The following is a 17693-nucleotide window of genomic DNA, read 5'->3' on the forward strand; positions in this document are numbered from 1 at the left end:
TTCGCGTTACTCACAGGCACATAAGACTGAGCACAAGGCAAGTTTGCTAAAAACAAATTCTCAGAGCCCCTTATGCATCTCAGAGGACCACTTAGCTAAACATCATCATGTTTTAGGAAGCTTGGCTGAAAGATAGATCCCCTTGCCAGTGAAAGCAAGCCAATTTTTGAACAAAGGTGTATATGTGCCAAACAAAAACTGACTCCACAATCTTGCCTAGCTTTGGAGTGTGAAACCAGGCATTGCTTGGCTTTTTCAAGTCCTACAGAGAAACAGAACATGACAGGCACAAAAGAGCCCAAACCAACGAACCGATCCCTCAGAGTATGCAGGATGTCAGTGAAAAAGGGTCATCCTGCTTGCAGGAGAGCTCTGTAACTACCCAGATTTTTGTCATGAAAAGGCCACAAATGTCACCAGTTGCCAACAAAAACAAAATGTGGGAGTCACTACTCTCTCCCTGCAATTTTTTCCTCAAGTAATCAAAAACCTAAAAATGAATAGAATTCGAAAAAACCCTGACCTAAAGGCACCCAACACATCATGTGGGGATGCCAGCTGCCTTGTCTGTCAGGACAGGGCAGTGCCATGCCTGAGCCCATGAGTGCAGCACTGCACTGCTGCAGCTGTACTGCACACGCAGCTGGCACGGTTGCTGCTGGTGCAAGGGTTCCCATGTCACACACACTTCACTGGGTTCCACCCAAGGTGCTTCAGCTGCACAGGACCTGGAAAGTTAAACACGGACTTAAAAAAAGAAAAATCACACAGCAAACTAACAAAATCAGTTCAAGGGACAAGAATGTTCTCATAAACCTATGTTCCCTGCCACATCCTATGGCAGTGTCTTCGTAACAGCAGGGATGAGGAAGGTCCTGTGACTCAAGACAGTCAGTGGCCATCACATAGACAAGCCTTTAGATTCACCCACCAGCTCCAGGCTGCCCTGTGAGCTCCCACTGCTCAGTGTCATTGCCCACTTCTTAGTGAGGCACAGCCCTGAAGGGAAGCAGCGAGGATGAAGACCACGTAACTGGGGTACAACTAATGAGCCAGCAACTGAGGGATGCCAACCATATAAGGGAACACTAAATCAGGAGGGCAGCTGAGAAAATCACAGCAGGCAGAAGAAAATCTGGAGCTCAAAGAGGTGCAAAAAGCTGACACCAAAAGATTCAATACTAGCAGATAAATTTGACACACGATAGCATGTCCAAGAAACATGTTGTTCTACACAACCTTAATGATACTCTGATTTTAGCTACAAGTTAACATCACACCATTGTTCCCTTCTATACTACATGCTTATCAGTGCTCCTCCTACCACTTGGTGTGTGTGCATCTACATTTAAAAAATAAAAATAAAAATAAAAATAGTAAGCCTGAAAGCCTGGAAAGAAGGAGGTTCTTGCTCCTTAGCAAGAGCCCACCCTGCTAAACAATATTTTGTCAGTCAGTGGGAAGGGAATTGATACTAAAAAGCAAACTCTTGTTCCCGGAAATAGCCTGCGTGGTTCATTGTGCAGGTCTGCAGTAAGATCTTGAACGTACAGAAGTGGTGCACTCAGCACTGACCTGAACGGGCATGCTCGATCTCACTGGGTTGCTGAAAATCACATACAGGAGAAGCCTTTAGGAGACCTGCACTTAATGATAAGACCACATCTTACATTTCCTCCATTGAGTTCTATGAGCTACTCCAGATTCCTTGGATCAGGCTGCTACACCTGCCAAATTCTTACCAGTGGATTTTCCAAGAAACAAATTCCCAGTGGCAATCAAACTTTGGCAGTCACTTCGCCTTTGCTTTTGCTCCTGTTGCTGGTGAGCTCACACAAAGCATTCCTCACCTGGTTCAGGGGAGGCAGAAATCCAGGTGACAGTTCGTGTCTGCCACTCAGCAGGTACATCCACCTCACACCTGGCCAGTGCTGCTCCCAGTGCCCCATAACCAGAGCAGAACTCACTGGCTTTGTGCTTCCTCACCTTAATGTTCTGTTTTGGTTGCATTCCAGCTTCCTGCACGGCCTGAGCACACCACGCCATGGACAAAACGCCATCAGCAGGTTTGAACACTGGGAAGAAAAACGCATACATGGCAATCAAAGTAGATCCCGATGAGGATTACTGTACCCCAGGTGCATTTGAATTGGAGCGACTCTTCTGGAAAGGATGCCCGAAGTACACTCATGTCAATGAAGTCTGGCCCAGCCTCTACATAGGAGATGAGTAAGTGCCCACTACCTCTGCGTAGATGATGAGTAAGCATACATAGTAAATCTCCTCTACATAGGAAATGAGTAAGCTGTACTAGATACAGCTCACAATCAGAGCAAGGTGTTTCTCTCCTCCTCCCTGTTAGGTAGTATTGAGCAGTGACAGCCTGTTTTGATGAGCTACTGACAGATACCAGAACTCAGAGCACTTGGTGTGCCACGGCCCTCACAGAACACATGCACACGGTTTGGGTTGCTGCTGCTCCAAGGAAGCACTGGTTGAATGCAGAGGAGTCTGCTGTTAAACACCGAGCAACACAGCAGTCACAGCACTAGCACAGCCTGCAGAGGTTGAAGCTAGTCACTTCCATCTTTACACCACTCATTTTTAAATCATTCATTTCGAATGGTAATTTGTCATTTATCTCCGAGTGAAAGTCCTTCCACAGTTACACTGACTGAAGGGCACTTTCTAGCTCTGTTGTACCATAGCTTTGTGCCATAGCTTAGGTTGGTTTGAACCCAAAATGTAATTCTTGAAAAGTGACTGAAAAGACAGCTGAACTTGCAGTGGTATTTCTGTGCTTCCAAGCCTGTGCCTGCATACATGGAGTACTCTGCATTTCCAAATTGCTCAAGAGATTAAAACAAATGGTACCCTGCTGAAAGGCAAAGCTGCAGAGATGCATCTCACTGATCAGACCAAATGTGATTTGGAAAAAAAAAAAAACAAAAAAAAAACAAGCCTGCAAAACAGACTTGGCTCTGCTGAACACAGGACTAAGCTGAAACAGGCTATTCTGACATGCAGAGCCAATTGACGCAGCAGACAGGCCATCAGAAAATCCCCCAACCCAAACCCTGAGCAGAGCAAGAGAGCCTTTCTTACCCCTTAGGCATTATTGTTACACTTCCATTCTCTTCTACACCCTTCCCTAACATGACATTTATTTTACACCGCCATTCTAAGGCACAAGCAGGAGCCCCACTGACTCAAAGCTCTCAATAATTTTTTTAAAAGGTCCTAAAATTCATCTGTTACCAGCTTATAAAAGAAGAAAGATACACAGCTTTGGAAGTTACGAGGCTCCTAATATCATTGACCAATTACTTTTGTGGTGCCAGAGGCAACAGAGAGACACACTGGAGATCCGGGCTTTAACCAAGCAGGGGCAGCCACTGGGTGTGTGTGTGTGGGGGGGAGATTGTCTGCTCAAGAACAAGATAAAATAGGTTTGAGCTGTTTTCTCCCCATCCTATTCTGCCCCTTTTGTTAGATATTACTAGTTCAAGATTCAGCAAAAAGCAACAGCTTCTTCTGGCATTCATTTCCTACTTCCCTGTTCAAAGTCACCAGAACTATTCTGAATGACATGGTTAGGATAATTTCCCTCTTACCTCTGTGATAAAGCTCCAACTTTGCCCTCTGAGCAAAGGGTCCCAACGAGACAACGGGTCTTTGGCCAGCCATAGTTTCTAAACCCAGGACACTCTCCTTTTGGGAGAGGACTGTCTTTCCTGTCATTGTTCCTGTCACGGTGGCTTGTTACACCTTGCAGTTGAGTAACTGCTAAGAGCTGTGACTGAATAAAATGCACACTTCCACTTAGTACAAACTAAGCAGAGATATAGAAAAACAAGCTTCTCAAGAGATATTTACAGCGACACCCATTTAAGCTGGGCAGCTGTTTATTTCTGCAGGGGACAGGTCTTGAGTCAGGAGGAAAAGCAATGGTGCTTCAAGGGGAAACAGGTCCCCCACATGACCAGGAAAAATGAGAAAGCCAACAGGGAAGGAAAAAGAAGCAGGGAATGGTTTTGTGCAGGGGGTGAACAGAAGTAAAGCTGCACCAGAAAATGGGGCTCCCAACAAGAGGATGACTATCATCAGCCAGCTGAGGGCAAGCTTGACAGCTAGCACCAGAAAATTCAAGATGAGAACTGGTCTGCAGGCAAGATGCAGGTTTCATTACCAGAACAGGCACTTGATCTGAAGCAGGCAAGGTCCAGGGACCTCTAATATTTTTCCTCAGCCAGCTCCACATCTTACCTCTGATCAACAGCTTCCCCTTCAGTGTGTCAGGGGGGTTTGTAATGTTTTATTTTAAGATCTTACTGTAGCCCTGGTCACCGAAGAGCTGCCATGGAGACGTGAACAGATGTTGGGTGTATTTGCATCCTTAGCCATGCTAAATTAAGGTTGATCTTAAAAGAATTCAGTGGAGCTCATCAACAAAATCAAGTGAACACACACATGCAGAGTTTATCTTCAGAGCCTTCACATCTGTGCTTCATTCCTGCCTCCTGCATTTACAAAGTTAACAGGACTTGTGACTGCTTATGGAAATGCTAATTAATTACCCTGACTACGTAACCACATCTTCCATCTAATGCAATACAGGCTATCAAGGAGCCCTGTGAGGCCACTCAATCCCTTTGTTACAAGGCTTCACTGCAGATGTTGCCCAGAGGCAATGAAATCTCCATGAGCCTGTCAGGCCCAGAATAATCAAAGCCTCAAAATATAACATGCTGTGTTCAGCTCCAATTGAAATTTTCCTCCAGCAAGTTCCAAGGACTTTTAAAAGACCAGACGCTGGAACTTGTAGGAGACAGCCCAGTGATAGGAATAAAGACTGCTTTGCCAAGATTTTGATTCATCTGCTACCAGGATTAGTGCCTGCCTTTGTCCTCCTCACATCCTGAAGCCTTCTAAAGAAATAGAAAAGCAGCTTTGTCTTGCTTCCTTCTCTCACCGGTCACCAGGTTACTTGCATGGGCAGTTTTATTGGCTAATCCCAAACCTGCCTGGTTCACTGCAATCGCATGGAAAATCTCTGCCAGACACACAGCTTGTCGTTTCTTCTTTGTGGCTTGACAGTGATTGCCTTGTTGCTCAACACGATGTTTATGATTCCACATTCCTGAGTTTCAGTGAATATTTTAACTAAAGACAAAGAGCTCCTAACATTTTTATTTCCTCTTAGCCATCTTCTACCTCTCATTAGGATTTAAGACAATTTCAAGTCTTACTGTGCTCTCAAACTACTCCCACAGGAAAGGAAATATTCTGGAGACTAATTCCTTACAGCTTAAAAACAAAAACCAGACTTCGGGATAGGCACCTGAACTGAGCTTGCACTTCAAGACAGTGAAGGTCTATGTTTGTTCCTGTAGAGCCCCAGGAGTTACAGTTTTGAGAACGAACACACATAAGGTTCAATAAAGCATGCAGGTAGCTCACACCTACAGATCGGAGCCTATGATAATAAAAATATATAACTTTAAATACGTTCTTGACTCATGCTCTCCCCTCTTTCCCTTCTCCAGAAAACAATATGGTATGTTTCTTTCCAAGTGACTAAGTAGAAAGACAATTTATGTTAATCTAGAAGAAAACAGATGGTACTCACTCAGGGCAACAAACAGTTACCTCCCACTGGTTAGCATTATGAACTCCTAGGACTTATACGAGTATTAATCATAGAAAAATAGGAGAGCATGTAGATTTAGATTAGAACAACACTCATGAGGACATAGTTTCAACTCTGTTAGTATGAGAATCTGCCAACTCTAACAGCAGTTTAACAATCCAGAAAATCAGATCTGTAACACTGGACAATAAACTTCTTAAAACACCATTTCCAAGACAAGTAACACTTGTCATCCAGCCTTCCCCAGACAACGTCCCAGTCTACTGATGATTTCTAACACTTGATGAGGCACACAAGTGACTGAAGTTGGGACCGCGAACTGGCTACATCAAATGTGTTTGATGTCTTTGCTATATAGACAGCTGAGAGGAATTTCCTTTATATATGTTGTATCACTTGCAAAAATGCATGCACACACAAACAAAAGAAAAAAAATCCACCATTTGGGGCTAGAGGAAAATTGGCTGCTAAATCTTTTCCTACTACAAGTTATGAAGATCTTTTTCAGTACTTTCAGTGGTACCAAAAAATTCTTCTAATTCACACTGAACAGGAGGTATCCACAGAAATGGAGCAACACCTCAGAAGGAAAAGGGGATACAATGCTACACTATCACTAGACTCCCTCAGTGCTAGAGGAAATTGGGTCAGTATTATTGGAAATTCTCTACATCTCTCCTCAGGAGGGAGAGCTGCCAGATTTTCTTAAGAAAGTGTCAGTATTGCCTATATTCAGGATGCTTCTTTTTGACACTGACCATCTGGTAAGTTACCATCCTGCATTACACTTCCCTTCAGTGTTTAAGAAAATGGAAAAGTTTGAGAACAACAATTCCTCTTCTAGTAATGTGTTGCCTCAGATTTCCTTGTGTTTTGTCAATCTGGGTCACATCTATCTGTGGGCTTTAGGAGCCTATGCTGAAACATGCTTACATTGCTCAACCTTTGCACCACGTTTAAGAGACTTGGCTCTACTTAGAGCTTATAAACGTACCAGTTGTCTAGTCAGCCAGTACCAGCTATGAAGAGCTGACTTTCCTGTGGAGGGAGCAGCTCTGCTCACTTTCCTCATGAGGAATCTCACAGAATTCCTTCCCTTCTTTTAGATGCGCTTGGATTTTTGTCATAAGCCACCTTCTCTTCCCTTTGTTAACTGCTGTTAAGATACTTAATGTGAAGGTGCAGGCTGTGACCCTTGCAAGTTTTTTTTCCCTCTCTTCCAAATCCCATTGGTTTGGGCACCTTCCTGACAGAAGTAGCTGGACTAAAGCTTGTTCGTGGCAGTATTCTGAAAAGAGAAAAAAGAGAATTGATACACTGGAGATGGCAAATTTAAAGGAAGGATTCTCTTTTACATTATAGCTACTTTACTTATATTGTTGCTTTCAGAAGGCCAAATTTGCTGCAGCACTTGCCTTTTCTTGTACAACTCTCAGCTTTAAAACTGACAGCAGGCACAGTTAAAGTCTTGGGCGTGTCCTTTACGTGCCCTTTCACAGCCTAAGAAAGATGGAACCATCTGAAAGCGGATGACATTTTTGTTTGGGTCAGTTGGTCCCTCTGGGTGGTGGTCTGATATTATGAATATATCCCTACGTGAAAGTTATTTCACCTCTGATTTTCGCCACTTAGGTGGCATTCCCATATCAAAGTACTCCCCCTTGCCTCAGAATTTTCAAAGCATCTTTATGAGTCCATCTGTCCTACAGTAAATGCAGGGTCTGATTCAGCAAAGGACTGAGCTTTTGCTTATCCTGCTTTGCTATACAGAGAGGGACTTATGAGTATGCTTAACTTTTAACATATGTTTATGTGCTCTGAATTGAAGAGCTGATGAGTTTTTACATGGGACCAATCTGCCCAGTTCATCCCTTACTAAAATGAATTATACTGAAATTTTAACTGTTATCTCCCAGTGCCACACTTTACCTCCTCTGTGTAGAAACACATTCAGGGCAGCCACTGGAGACCACAACTGCATCATGTAAGAGGAAATCAAGTGCTAATAGCACAGATGGTGAAGATGTACAAAATGAAAACAATTGAAAGAGTAATCAAATGCTTATGGCTTCACCTACACTGGCAATTGTAGCAAACTCCTCTTTACAATGGCTACTTTAAATTCAATCACCATCACAAAAATAGAAATATTAATTGCATTTTATTAGGAAATAGCAGCACTCAAAGTGGGGAAAAAAGCGAATATTGTTAGCTCAACTGTTAGAGTCTGGTATTGAGCCAATTACAAGGGGAAAACTACCTGTGCCACTTTCAGCTGAAAGCGAATTAGAAATTGCACAATAAATCCTCCAAAAAGGTACACGATTCATACAACAGTCTCTGCTATCTAACTATCCCATGCTATTAGTCACCTCAACCAACTGGATACTTGCAAATATTGATGCTTGGATGTATTCTTTCTGTTCATCTGAAATAATAATGGTTCAAACACGGTAAAAACTGCAAGGAAGATCAAAATTATTCCCCTATTATCCTTGTGATATAACCCAGAGTAGCAGACAAGATGAAACAAACAAAAAAAAAAAACAGGCTTTGGTTAGAATAAGGAGGCAGTGAAGGATACTTCCACAATAGTATCTACACTACAGATTCAGCTGAGGTTGAAAAGCAAGCCAGTCCTACACAGAAAGCTGGAGCTCACTGGGTGGCTAAAGCTGGTCCAAGCAAACATGTCAAGGGGCACGGTCACATTTGCATTTTCAGGTGTATGGTACCCCTACATGAAAATCAACAGCCTACTTCTAGCTCTCTGCTAACTGGCAGTCAACATGCTGCAGATACAGCATGAACTATATGATGGCAATGGCAGTCTCAACTCACGCAATGCCTGCCCCACAGCTTTTATTATCAAAATAAAAAGATGGATTATGGGAGTGAAAAGGCAGATCAGTATGACAAACAGTGGTTCAACTGGGCAGTTTGCCTAGCTTCTGGGGAAAGGTTTCAGAAGAATTAATAAAGTTTTCAAAAGAATAGCAGAAGCATCTTTTATGAAAACATACTTATCAAGTGTAAGACTCTGGGGATGGAGTGGAAGGAAAAAGCACGTAAGTGCTTCCGAAAATCTTAGTCTTAGTATATGAAGTTTGAAACCAAGCACTCTCGTTCCTGAAAGAGTAAATATCACTTAAGCTCTCCTCTAAGACACATATTCCAAAGCTCAAGACAGGCATCTCTTGCAATCCTGTGAACACTATTTTATATTGCACAGTAACTGTATCCTAAGCACCAAGAAAAATTGAATATATGCTCTCATGTCAAAAACAGTGGAATAAGTAACTCCCCAGGTATCTCCTTGGTACACTTCTAATTTACTTAAAGAGATTTCAAAGTAGATGATTTAGTTAAGTCTAAGCTCTTACAATGAGCTTTGCATTCAAGGAGCTTGAGCTGATGCATTCAAGGTAGATCTGTTGCTGCTCCTCACTCCCTTTGCAGGCCATGGGCAGCACTGAGTGAGCACAGAGTGTAAGTGAGCGTACAGCCACACTCCAACAGGCCAAGGCAAAGGCCAATCTGAATTCCAATGCAAAATGAACAACTGACTGTCTTGTGTTTAATTAGAAAGAGGAGGAGGATTAATCCCATGCTGGGCCCCAAATTCACAGCATGCAGCTATGTGCAAGGCTGGGTACGGAAGACATGTGACAGGAAGGGGAAAAACAGAAAAGCCTGGGGAACCAGGAAATTTCCTCAAAGCCAGGGCACAACACTAGACCCTGACCTAAAAAGCATTGGCATTTTAAGCACTGAAAGATTAGGAAGCATAGGAGCAACTGGATGGATATAGGTTTAAGATTTTCATACCAAAACAAATAAATAAGGACCATACACAACCAGCCCAATGCATGCTAACCAACTCCAGGTCCCAGGAGCTCAGCCAGACTGAGCTGGCTGCTTATGCAGTTAGTGAAAGACAGTACCTCTTAATTCTGAACTCCTATTAAAACAACGGGGACACTGAACACTTAAAAAAAGATCCTGAGCCATAGAAAAAGACTGTAAGCACACCTGTCAGAAACACATGCATTAGATGCACTCACTAGGACAAAAGGCAGTCTCCTGAGAACCTAATCTAGGAAAAAGGAAAATTGGATTCCAGGTGAATGTAATAGTGTCAAACGTTAATATGATTATCATGTGAGCTATTCTTTGACATTATCCTTGCTCAGAGCATCATCATCATTTAATTCAAATGCTTTTTATTAGCCTGAGCAGTGCTTGCAGAAACTAAGTTCGGTAGTATCTATAGTCCATCAAAACTTGCTTCAGTTTTCCACTGACCTTAACTACAATGCAATACTACTTGCTATTCAGCATGTAGGACTTGCAGCGATTCTAGCTGAACACAGTTTTCATCTGAAAACACCAATCTTTCAATTGTTGGATTCATGCTTTGGGCCAAGTCCAGTGAATGGAAAACTTTTCCCTCTATTCCAGGATCAAGGAGGCAAAACAAAATAAGACCATTTGGAAGCAGAATTTGTAGTTGACATCAAGCATGTCAATTTGGCCAAAACCCGTGGTTATTCACTACCCCTTTACTCTTTAGACAGTACAACTTTTTAACAGTTTGGGGGTTTATTTTTAGTTTGTTTTTATAAGTATTGGCCATCTTTACAGGCCAACACTTAAATGCCTCTGCTGGCCAAGTATATACAGCACACCTACCTCAAGAAAGAGAATTCTAAGGAGTAAGTCTCCTAAAATGAGGCATAAAAAGAAAAGTCTAAGTCAATCACTGCAACAAGAACACAAAAAGGAGGAGTCAGTACTGTCTAACCTGAGGTGAAGGTAGAAAGTCACAGCACTAGCAGCAAGATATGACTGCCTCTCTGTCCTCTAGAGTCTACTGCACTTAGACAGGGATCACACCACTAACTCAATTTTTATTTACTTTTTAAATCATTGCATGATGGATGTGACATTATTTCATAGTAAAAATGCCAGCAGGGAGCATTCCTGTCCAGAAGGGAATTTCTGCAGCGAGAAGGATCTACTCAGAACAGCCAATTATTATGAGCTTAATTTAAATCAGAAAGAGCATAGGTAAGACCTTCTTCAGCATCTATACCCCAGTTAACTGCTCTAATCACTACATTCTTGACTGCTCAGAGTGGGATTTTGACTTTGACAGAGGGTGGGAAGGTGGAGTCAACTTCAAGCCATTCTGAGCTGTCACCACCAGTTATGAAACACAACAGGTAGCTCAGAATGACATCTTGTGTGACAGCAAATACATTTACACATTGAAATGTTCAGGAAACATTCACAGAGAGAGGTACTTTTGGTTGGAAAAAGCTGTTTCACATCATGCACTAATTCATTTATGGCAGCAGTAGTTAGTGAAAATATATTAACAGAATAAAGCCTATAGAATTATTTCTTTTTTTGTAAAAAGCTCAGTAATCTTCCTATGCACTAATGAAACTTGACAACTTTTCCAGAACAAAACTTTCCAGAATTAAAAGCTTTCTGTAACACAATCGTTCAGACAAAAATGAATTTTTATGTGCCTGACCACAAATTCTGTACTTTTTGAGGGATTTCAGGCGTCTGGCAAGCACTTACAGCAGGTACTGGACACACAAAAACCTAGGATTTCCTCCTCTATCTCACATCCCTTGTCCAAGAGGAGAGAGAACAAAAATACATATGATATTAAGCTAAAAATATTACTTTCAGCTTTCACTGGAGGCTGATAACCAATTTTCATATCTAGTTCTTTTCGCTTTACATCTCTGGTTTAACCCAACATGACAGTAAAAGGAACCTGACAGGGAGCTGTGACCACAGGAAGGGTGTGGGGGTTTTTTCTCTTTTTTTTTTTTTCCAAGAATAAATGGGGGGGCGGGAAGCTCAGTAACTTCTTTTAGAGATGAAGAGTTTCTTTTTGAAGAAACTCTTTATCTTACTACTCACATATCACTGACTCTTCCATTAGTTCTGCAATATCAAATGATGGGAGAGAAGGGGAAATCAGTGTTCATGGGTCCTATTTCAAGTTCTGCCACCAATCTGCTTTTACAACCTTAAATAATTCATTCTATTTCTTTCAGTATCTCAAGTTTCTTCTTGTATAAGATGGATATTAGCCAGTATTCCTGTGTTACAAGGGTGCCAGGAAAATAAATTCATTTTTAAGGTGTTCCCAGGGCTTGGGAAAGATAGTTAAGAACTACAGAGGGGTCATTCTCCATAAATGACAATATCTTAAAATCTTTACAATGGCAAATGGCTGATTTTTGAAGAATTACCAGTTTCATTAACACTTAGCACATACCAAATCAGATTTTGTTGTTGTTTTTCCTGGCTTGCTGGATGAGTAAGAAGCTTCTTCATTTACAGGACCATTTTTGTTTTAACAGGAAAACTGCGTTAGACCGCTACAGCCTTGAGAAGGCAGGCTTCACCCACATCCTCAATGCGGCTCACGGTCAGAAGAATGTGGACACAGGGCCAGAATATTACCATGACATGGCTGTGGAGTACCATGGAGTGGAAGCAGATGATCTCCCCACTTTCAAGCTCAGCCAGTTCTTTTATTCCGCTTCTAAATTCATTGATAATGCGCTTCAGGATGAAAGAAGTAAGGAAAGTGCTGAAATTGGTTAAAAACAGGACAGTTTTTACTCCATCTGATTATAAGTGTAGTTCACCACATCCATCTCTGTGGGAGTGAAACAAGTCCAATACAATATCAGAGAGAATTCAAAACCAGTAGAAGGAAACTATTTGGATAGTGATAGCAACTGGACCTTTCTCACTGCAGTGCAGGGTACCAACCCAACCCAAGAGCCCCTACACCAAGCTGTTGGACAAAGTCCACATCACAATTTGCATTAAGGTCTCCTGTACAACATAGATTTTTTGTTGTTTTGACTCCTTCATAAACAGCTCAGAGACCACCAGACGTTGCATAGGGTCCTTGAATTAGCTGTCTTTTCCTCAAATTAGTGCCTATTGAGAAAGGTTTAATGAAAACAGGCTGCATAGTGGTGATAGTGGAATACAAGTTTTTTGCAGAGATTTCAGGCTGTCACTCCGCAGCTTCAATCCCTACAAGTACAAAACCCACCTTCCTACCTGGCCATCAGCTCTACCCCAATCTGTAACACAGATTTCTCTCTGCCATCTACCAAGCACCTGGAGATGGAAACAGCTCTGACAGCAGAGATCTAGAAACATTTTGTTAAAGCCTTTATTATTTCTCAGCTTGATTATACCAATTCACTATTTGCCAACCTCCAGCAGTGTTCTATCAGAAGGTTTTAAACTGATGTGAAGAGCTGCAAGCCTAGGCCTCACATTGGCTTTCAGTATCACTCCTACTCCTCCCCCCCAAAAATACTTTATCTCAATAGGATATTTTACCAGAAACCAGCAGAGAAACTTAAGACTCCCAGCCAACCTACAAAGACCTTAATACCAGAGAGTCACATATCAAGTTGCTAGTCTCCTGTCAGATTCTGTTCTTGGCTGTTTAGCTCAGCTGTAGCAAGCTACTACCTGGCTTACCCCCAAAAGCCAGCCAGGTCTTTACAATTTTAGCCTTTCAGTAAATGCAGTCTACAGCAAAAGTCTCTTCCCTTGTTTAGAAGAAAGTCTTGAAAGCAGTTGTTTTAAAATCAAAGTCCTAATAGAAGAGAAACAGCTTCAGGAGCTTGCTTACTTGTGAAGAAAAAGTACCTGGCATTGCAAAAAGTCTGTCTGAAGCACTGCCTTTGGGAAGGAGTGGATAACTAAAACACACCTGTGTCTAGCCATGGCTGAAGGCCAGAGGTCAGTATCAAACTGGAGTAGCTGAAGTAAGAAACGCAGACTTCCTTCCTGTTCCTGTAATACCTTTGTCTTCTGCACTGAGGTACAGAAATAAGCACAAGCAAGGCTGCAAAGTCTAGAAAAAACTTGCATCCCAATACCTATAGGGGCAGGGGAGGACAGGACAGGGGGAAGGTGAACCTTCTTGTTTCAAAACCACATCAAAGAACTGTCCAGCACCAAAACAAAAGATCCAAGTCAAATAGTAACTGGATTCATTTCTACCAGAAAAAAATCTGCACTGAAGTAGACCTTACCAGCTGCAGTAATTTCTGTAGCTGCGCACTGACTGCCACATCCACACAGTTTTTAAACAATGGTAACAGATAGCATCCTATCTCTGAATGCACATCTGGTCTAGAAGATGTTGTGCATTTCAAGGGCCTAATGAAACAGCTATTTAACTGCAACATCCTGACTGACAGGAAGCATCCAGATTCCTAAATAATATTTTATAGTAAGTAACCAAGTGCCTTTCCCCAGTGGTAATGAAATAGGACTGCAGAACTCAGTATTTGGGGCTAAACACTTCTGATCAGTAGCATAATTACACCCATTACTATGAAGTCATTACTTACTCTGCATGGGAGTTCAGGAAATGTGAACAGAGAGAAGGGAAAAAAAAATGTTTCCACCTTTTGATCAGAACGTGTGAATGAATTTGCTTCATCTGTACACCACACTGCTTGAGGTGTAACCTTCACAGCCAGTTGAGTGACCAAATACACTGACTACATGCCTTTACACAACGCTTTCTGCTGAGATGCTCAGTAATCAATATTGTTGAAACAAGCTGCCACACAAATGAAGCCTCTTCTGCTGCAACAGGCCAGAAAACCTGGCAATTTAGATGCTGCCAAAACAGTTCTAATGTGATAACTCTGACTCTAACTTCAAAATTTTTGTCATGGTTAAGAAGCTCCCTCATGAGAGCAGTATTTGCAGACTTTGAGCATGGACAGATGGATGTAAGAAAGATGAAAACAGCTCAGCTAGAAGAGCAAACTTTAGAGGCAAACTCAAACTGTTCACAATCATGCATGCTATCCTTCAGCTGTGCATAAGGATTTCCCAAAACACAGAATTCAGGCCTTAGGACAGCTTAAAATTTTATACCAGGGAGGCTGGTATGAAAGAAAAGGCACTATTTTAAGGGACTTCTAAGTTGCCTTCTATGCTGCAGATTTAGTACTCATTCTCTTCGTGCTTTTGTTCCTCAAAACGTAAAATGGAAAAGGATTTTCTTTTCATGTAAAGATGTCGTGGCAAAAATTACCTTAGAGATGGATTAAAAAAATAAAAGCAATGTGAGAAGAAAACATGAGACAGATGTAAAGACCTAAAGCATTTTACCAAAGACACCTCAACATTTACCACTCCATCTGGCTCTGGAAAGTAAATGCTACATCTAGACAGATTTTCAAGAAGCACAAGCCCAAGCTAAGTGACAAGAGTAGTTCGGGGACCTGTCACCACTCAGCAGACCTCTGGCTCTACGTACTGCTATTTTATGTTCTCCAAGGTGCAACTGAATATAACTGGCCAAAATCAGAGAGACTGCGGGAGGATTCCCTCTTGGGGAAAGACGACTTAGACTGGTCCTTACCATCAAAACTGAAGAGACCACAGAGCAGGACAGAAGGGCTATGGCTTTGCAGAATAGTACCAGCATTTTGCTGTAGTAGGCAGTCAGACTTTGAACATACACAAAAAAGCAAGATCTTCATTTTCCTACAACAAATGGCATTTCAGAAAGTTGTATGGCAATTTTTTGCCTTTGTTGATATAATACGAAACTACATTTTCTCCTAGATCCCTTCCTTCCCACACACACAAAAGCGAAGCTTTCCTTGTCCTATCTTGTATTTTATCACCTCAACAGCAACCCATTTACAAGGTAGGAAGCTGTAAATAGAAGCATGAGGGGCCAAACAAATGAGAGTTTTCATCCGTTTCAAATATTTGGAGTAATAATAGAAGGGATTATCATTTTCCAAGAGAGGAAGAAGCACTTTTAGTTATCAGACTGGAATTTTGCCAAGATGCCTCTAAGACTATCTGCTGGGATTAGGATGCAGACTGTAACCATTAATCCTCTAGTGTTGGCAGTTCTTGATGCATCCATTACACAGCAATGCTACTTGTGCCAACACATCCTCTTGTGCCTGGAAGCAGAGGAGTTAAATTGGCAGGAGTCATGTCTTTGTACCTAACACTTCTCACTAGGCATAACTGACAAACTATTATTGGCCCTGATAGGACTTTTTTTTTTCCTGTGGCAATTCAGCTTAACAGGGTGTCAGAGCGCTCCAGATCTACTTTTTTCAGTAGTTCAACCCTTTGTGTGACTCCCTGAAGGGCTTTGCATCATTTTGGAAATCTTTTGAAGTGTTTTGAAACCTGTCAATCAGACCCGAACCCACTTACTATTACTCTTCCTCCACACGTCCCTGGACATGGAGAATGCTGCATCCTTGCTAGTACCTTAAAGCAAGGGCTTTCTGCCACTGGTCCAAAGGTAAATTAAGCAATGTCACAAAACTAAAACATGAACCACATCTATCCAGATACACAAAGAAAAAATATGTTAGCAGAGACTCTGTATTTACTGTATACAAAACAGGCACTGCTTCAAGGAAGTGATTCTATAAAACAATCAGAAGTGGGTGACAAAAATCTTACTGTCATTCCAAATGACAGGGTACAGTTCACTAACCAGAGAAGATCCCAAAAGCAGCTTCTCTGCAGTTTAAGAGACGGTTTCTTTCTGTCCACCTGGTGGTCTATTAAAGTCTCCAGCCTTTCTTGCCTTCTGCCCTCAAAATATTATTACTGCGCCTTAACGAAGCCACGTCAGCTATATGTTACAAATCAAGTACTTGGGCCAATTGATCAAGTGATGTGATCTAGATATTGAAGGAAAATGGTGTCAGACCAAAAAAAATTTCCAATTCTGTCAGCCCCTAAACCATTTGTAAACAACTGTTGCAGAGATAAAATTAAAGATACCTGGTTTAGGATTAAAAAGGCAATCTTCAACGTAGACTCTGCTCAGGTACTACAGAAAGCCTCAGTTTCCCCACCTGTAAAAAGATGGACCTTACAAAAATGCTGGTAAGGGTAGTCAACCCCCCAAATGGAACAGAGGCACTACAGAAAGCATCACTGTCAAAAAAAACAACAACAAAAAACAAACAGAAAAAAACATGCCATTTTCTTCTCTGCATAATCTCTCTTTGTTTCCGCAGATAAGGTCCTGGTTCACTGTGCTATGGGTCGCAGCCGGTCAGCCACACTGGTCTTAGCTTACCTGATGATTTACAAGAACATGACAGTGGTGGATGCCATTGAACAAGTATCAAGGCACCGATGCATCTTGCCAAACCGGGGCTTCTTGAAGCAGCTGAGAGAACTGGACATAGCGTTGGCATTGCAGAGGAGGAACACCAAAAACAGCCTACCATCCAATGATGACGAGACCAGCACCATGATCTAGCATTGCTCCTGGCAGGACTGTGCTACTGGAAAAGAAACTTCATAAAAGGAGGGGAGGAAAAGGTGTAGTTAATCACACAGTCACAAGGATCTTTTGTTATCTGGAAGGAAAAACATCACAGCCATTTCAAATGGTGTCAGGATGGGAAAAGAAGGGAAGCCAAATTTAAAACGCTTGTTCTTAGGGTATCCTAGCTTTAACAGTTCCACATGACATCAACAAATAAAATCTTCTCTGTAAAGGCTTTGCAGCACAAAAGCAGACACAATGTAAACAAAACCCTATTCTGAGTATCCCCAAAAATCCTGATCCTAGTCCAAGCACATGACCTTTAAAAGAGAGGAACTAGCCATTCCTGAAGAGCTTTTGCAGGAAAAATGCTGAAATAGTTGCAGCACAGATGAAGTGTTTAGTCCCAGAGTCCTGAAGGATTTCCCAGGAGTTTGCCTTTTTACATTGTTTCCAGGCATCCCCATTTCTTCACATAATCTAGGGCAGCACAGTGTTTAGAGAGCCTCCAGATGAGGATCAGCTATCCAGTCTTCACAACGGACTTAACAGCACAACATGCAAGCTAGAAACAAAGCAAGATCCTTCAAAAGATCAGATGCATAAGCAGATACAATGGGTAACAATTCAAGGAGATATACAAGCATGACATTTTAGCAGTTTCAGTTTTGTTTCTCCTAAATGCTTCAAATGCCT

The 17693-nt window shown here is 41.8% G+C and overlaps 1 protein-coding gene across 1 annotated transcript; it reads left to right on the forward strand.

The window, feature by feature from the left end:
* Window positions 1-2044: 2044 nt before the first annotated feature.
* On the forward strand, window positions 2045-16988 carry LOC118244550 (dual specificity phosphatase 29). The gene is made up of 3 exons (XM_035539621.1): window positions 2045-2229; window positions 12040-12260; window positions 16741-16988. The coding sequence occupies exons 1-3, from the start codon at window positions 2045-2047 to the stop codon at window positions 16986-16988; spliced, it is 654 nt and encodes a 217-aa protein (XP_035395514.1).
* Window positions 16989-17693: the final 705 nt, after the last annotated feature.

The sequence above is a fragment of the Cygnus atratus genome, chromosome 7 (assembly GCF_013377495.2).
Source record: "Cygnus atratus isolate AKBS03 ecotype Queensland, Australia chromosome 7, CAtr_DNAZoo_HiC_assembly, whole genome shotgun sequence".
Classification (NCBI taxonomy): Eukaryota; Metazoa; Chordata; class Aves; order Anseriformes; family Anatidae; genus Cygnus; species Cygnus atratus.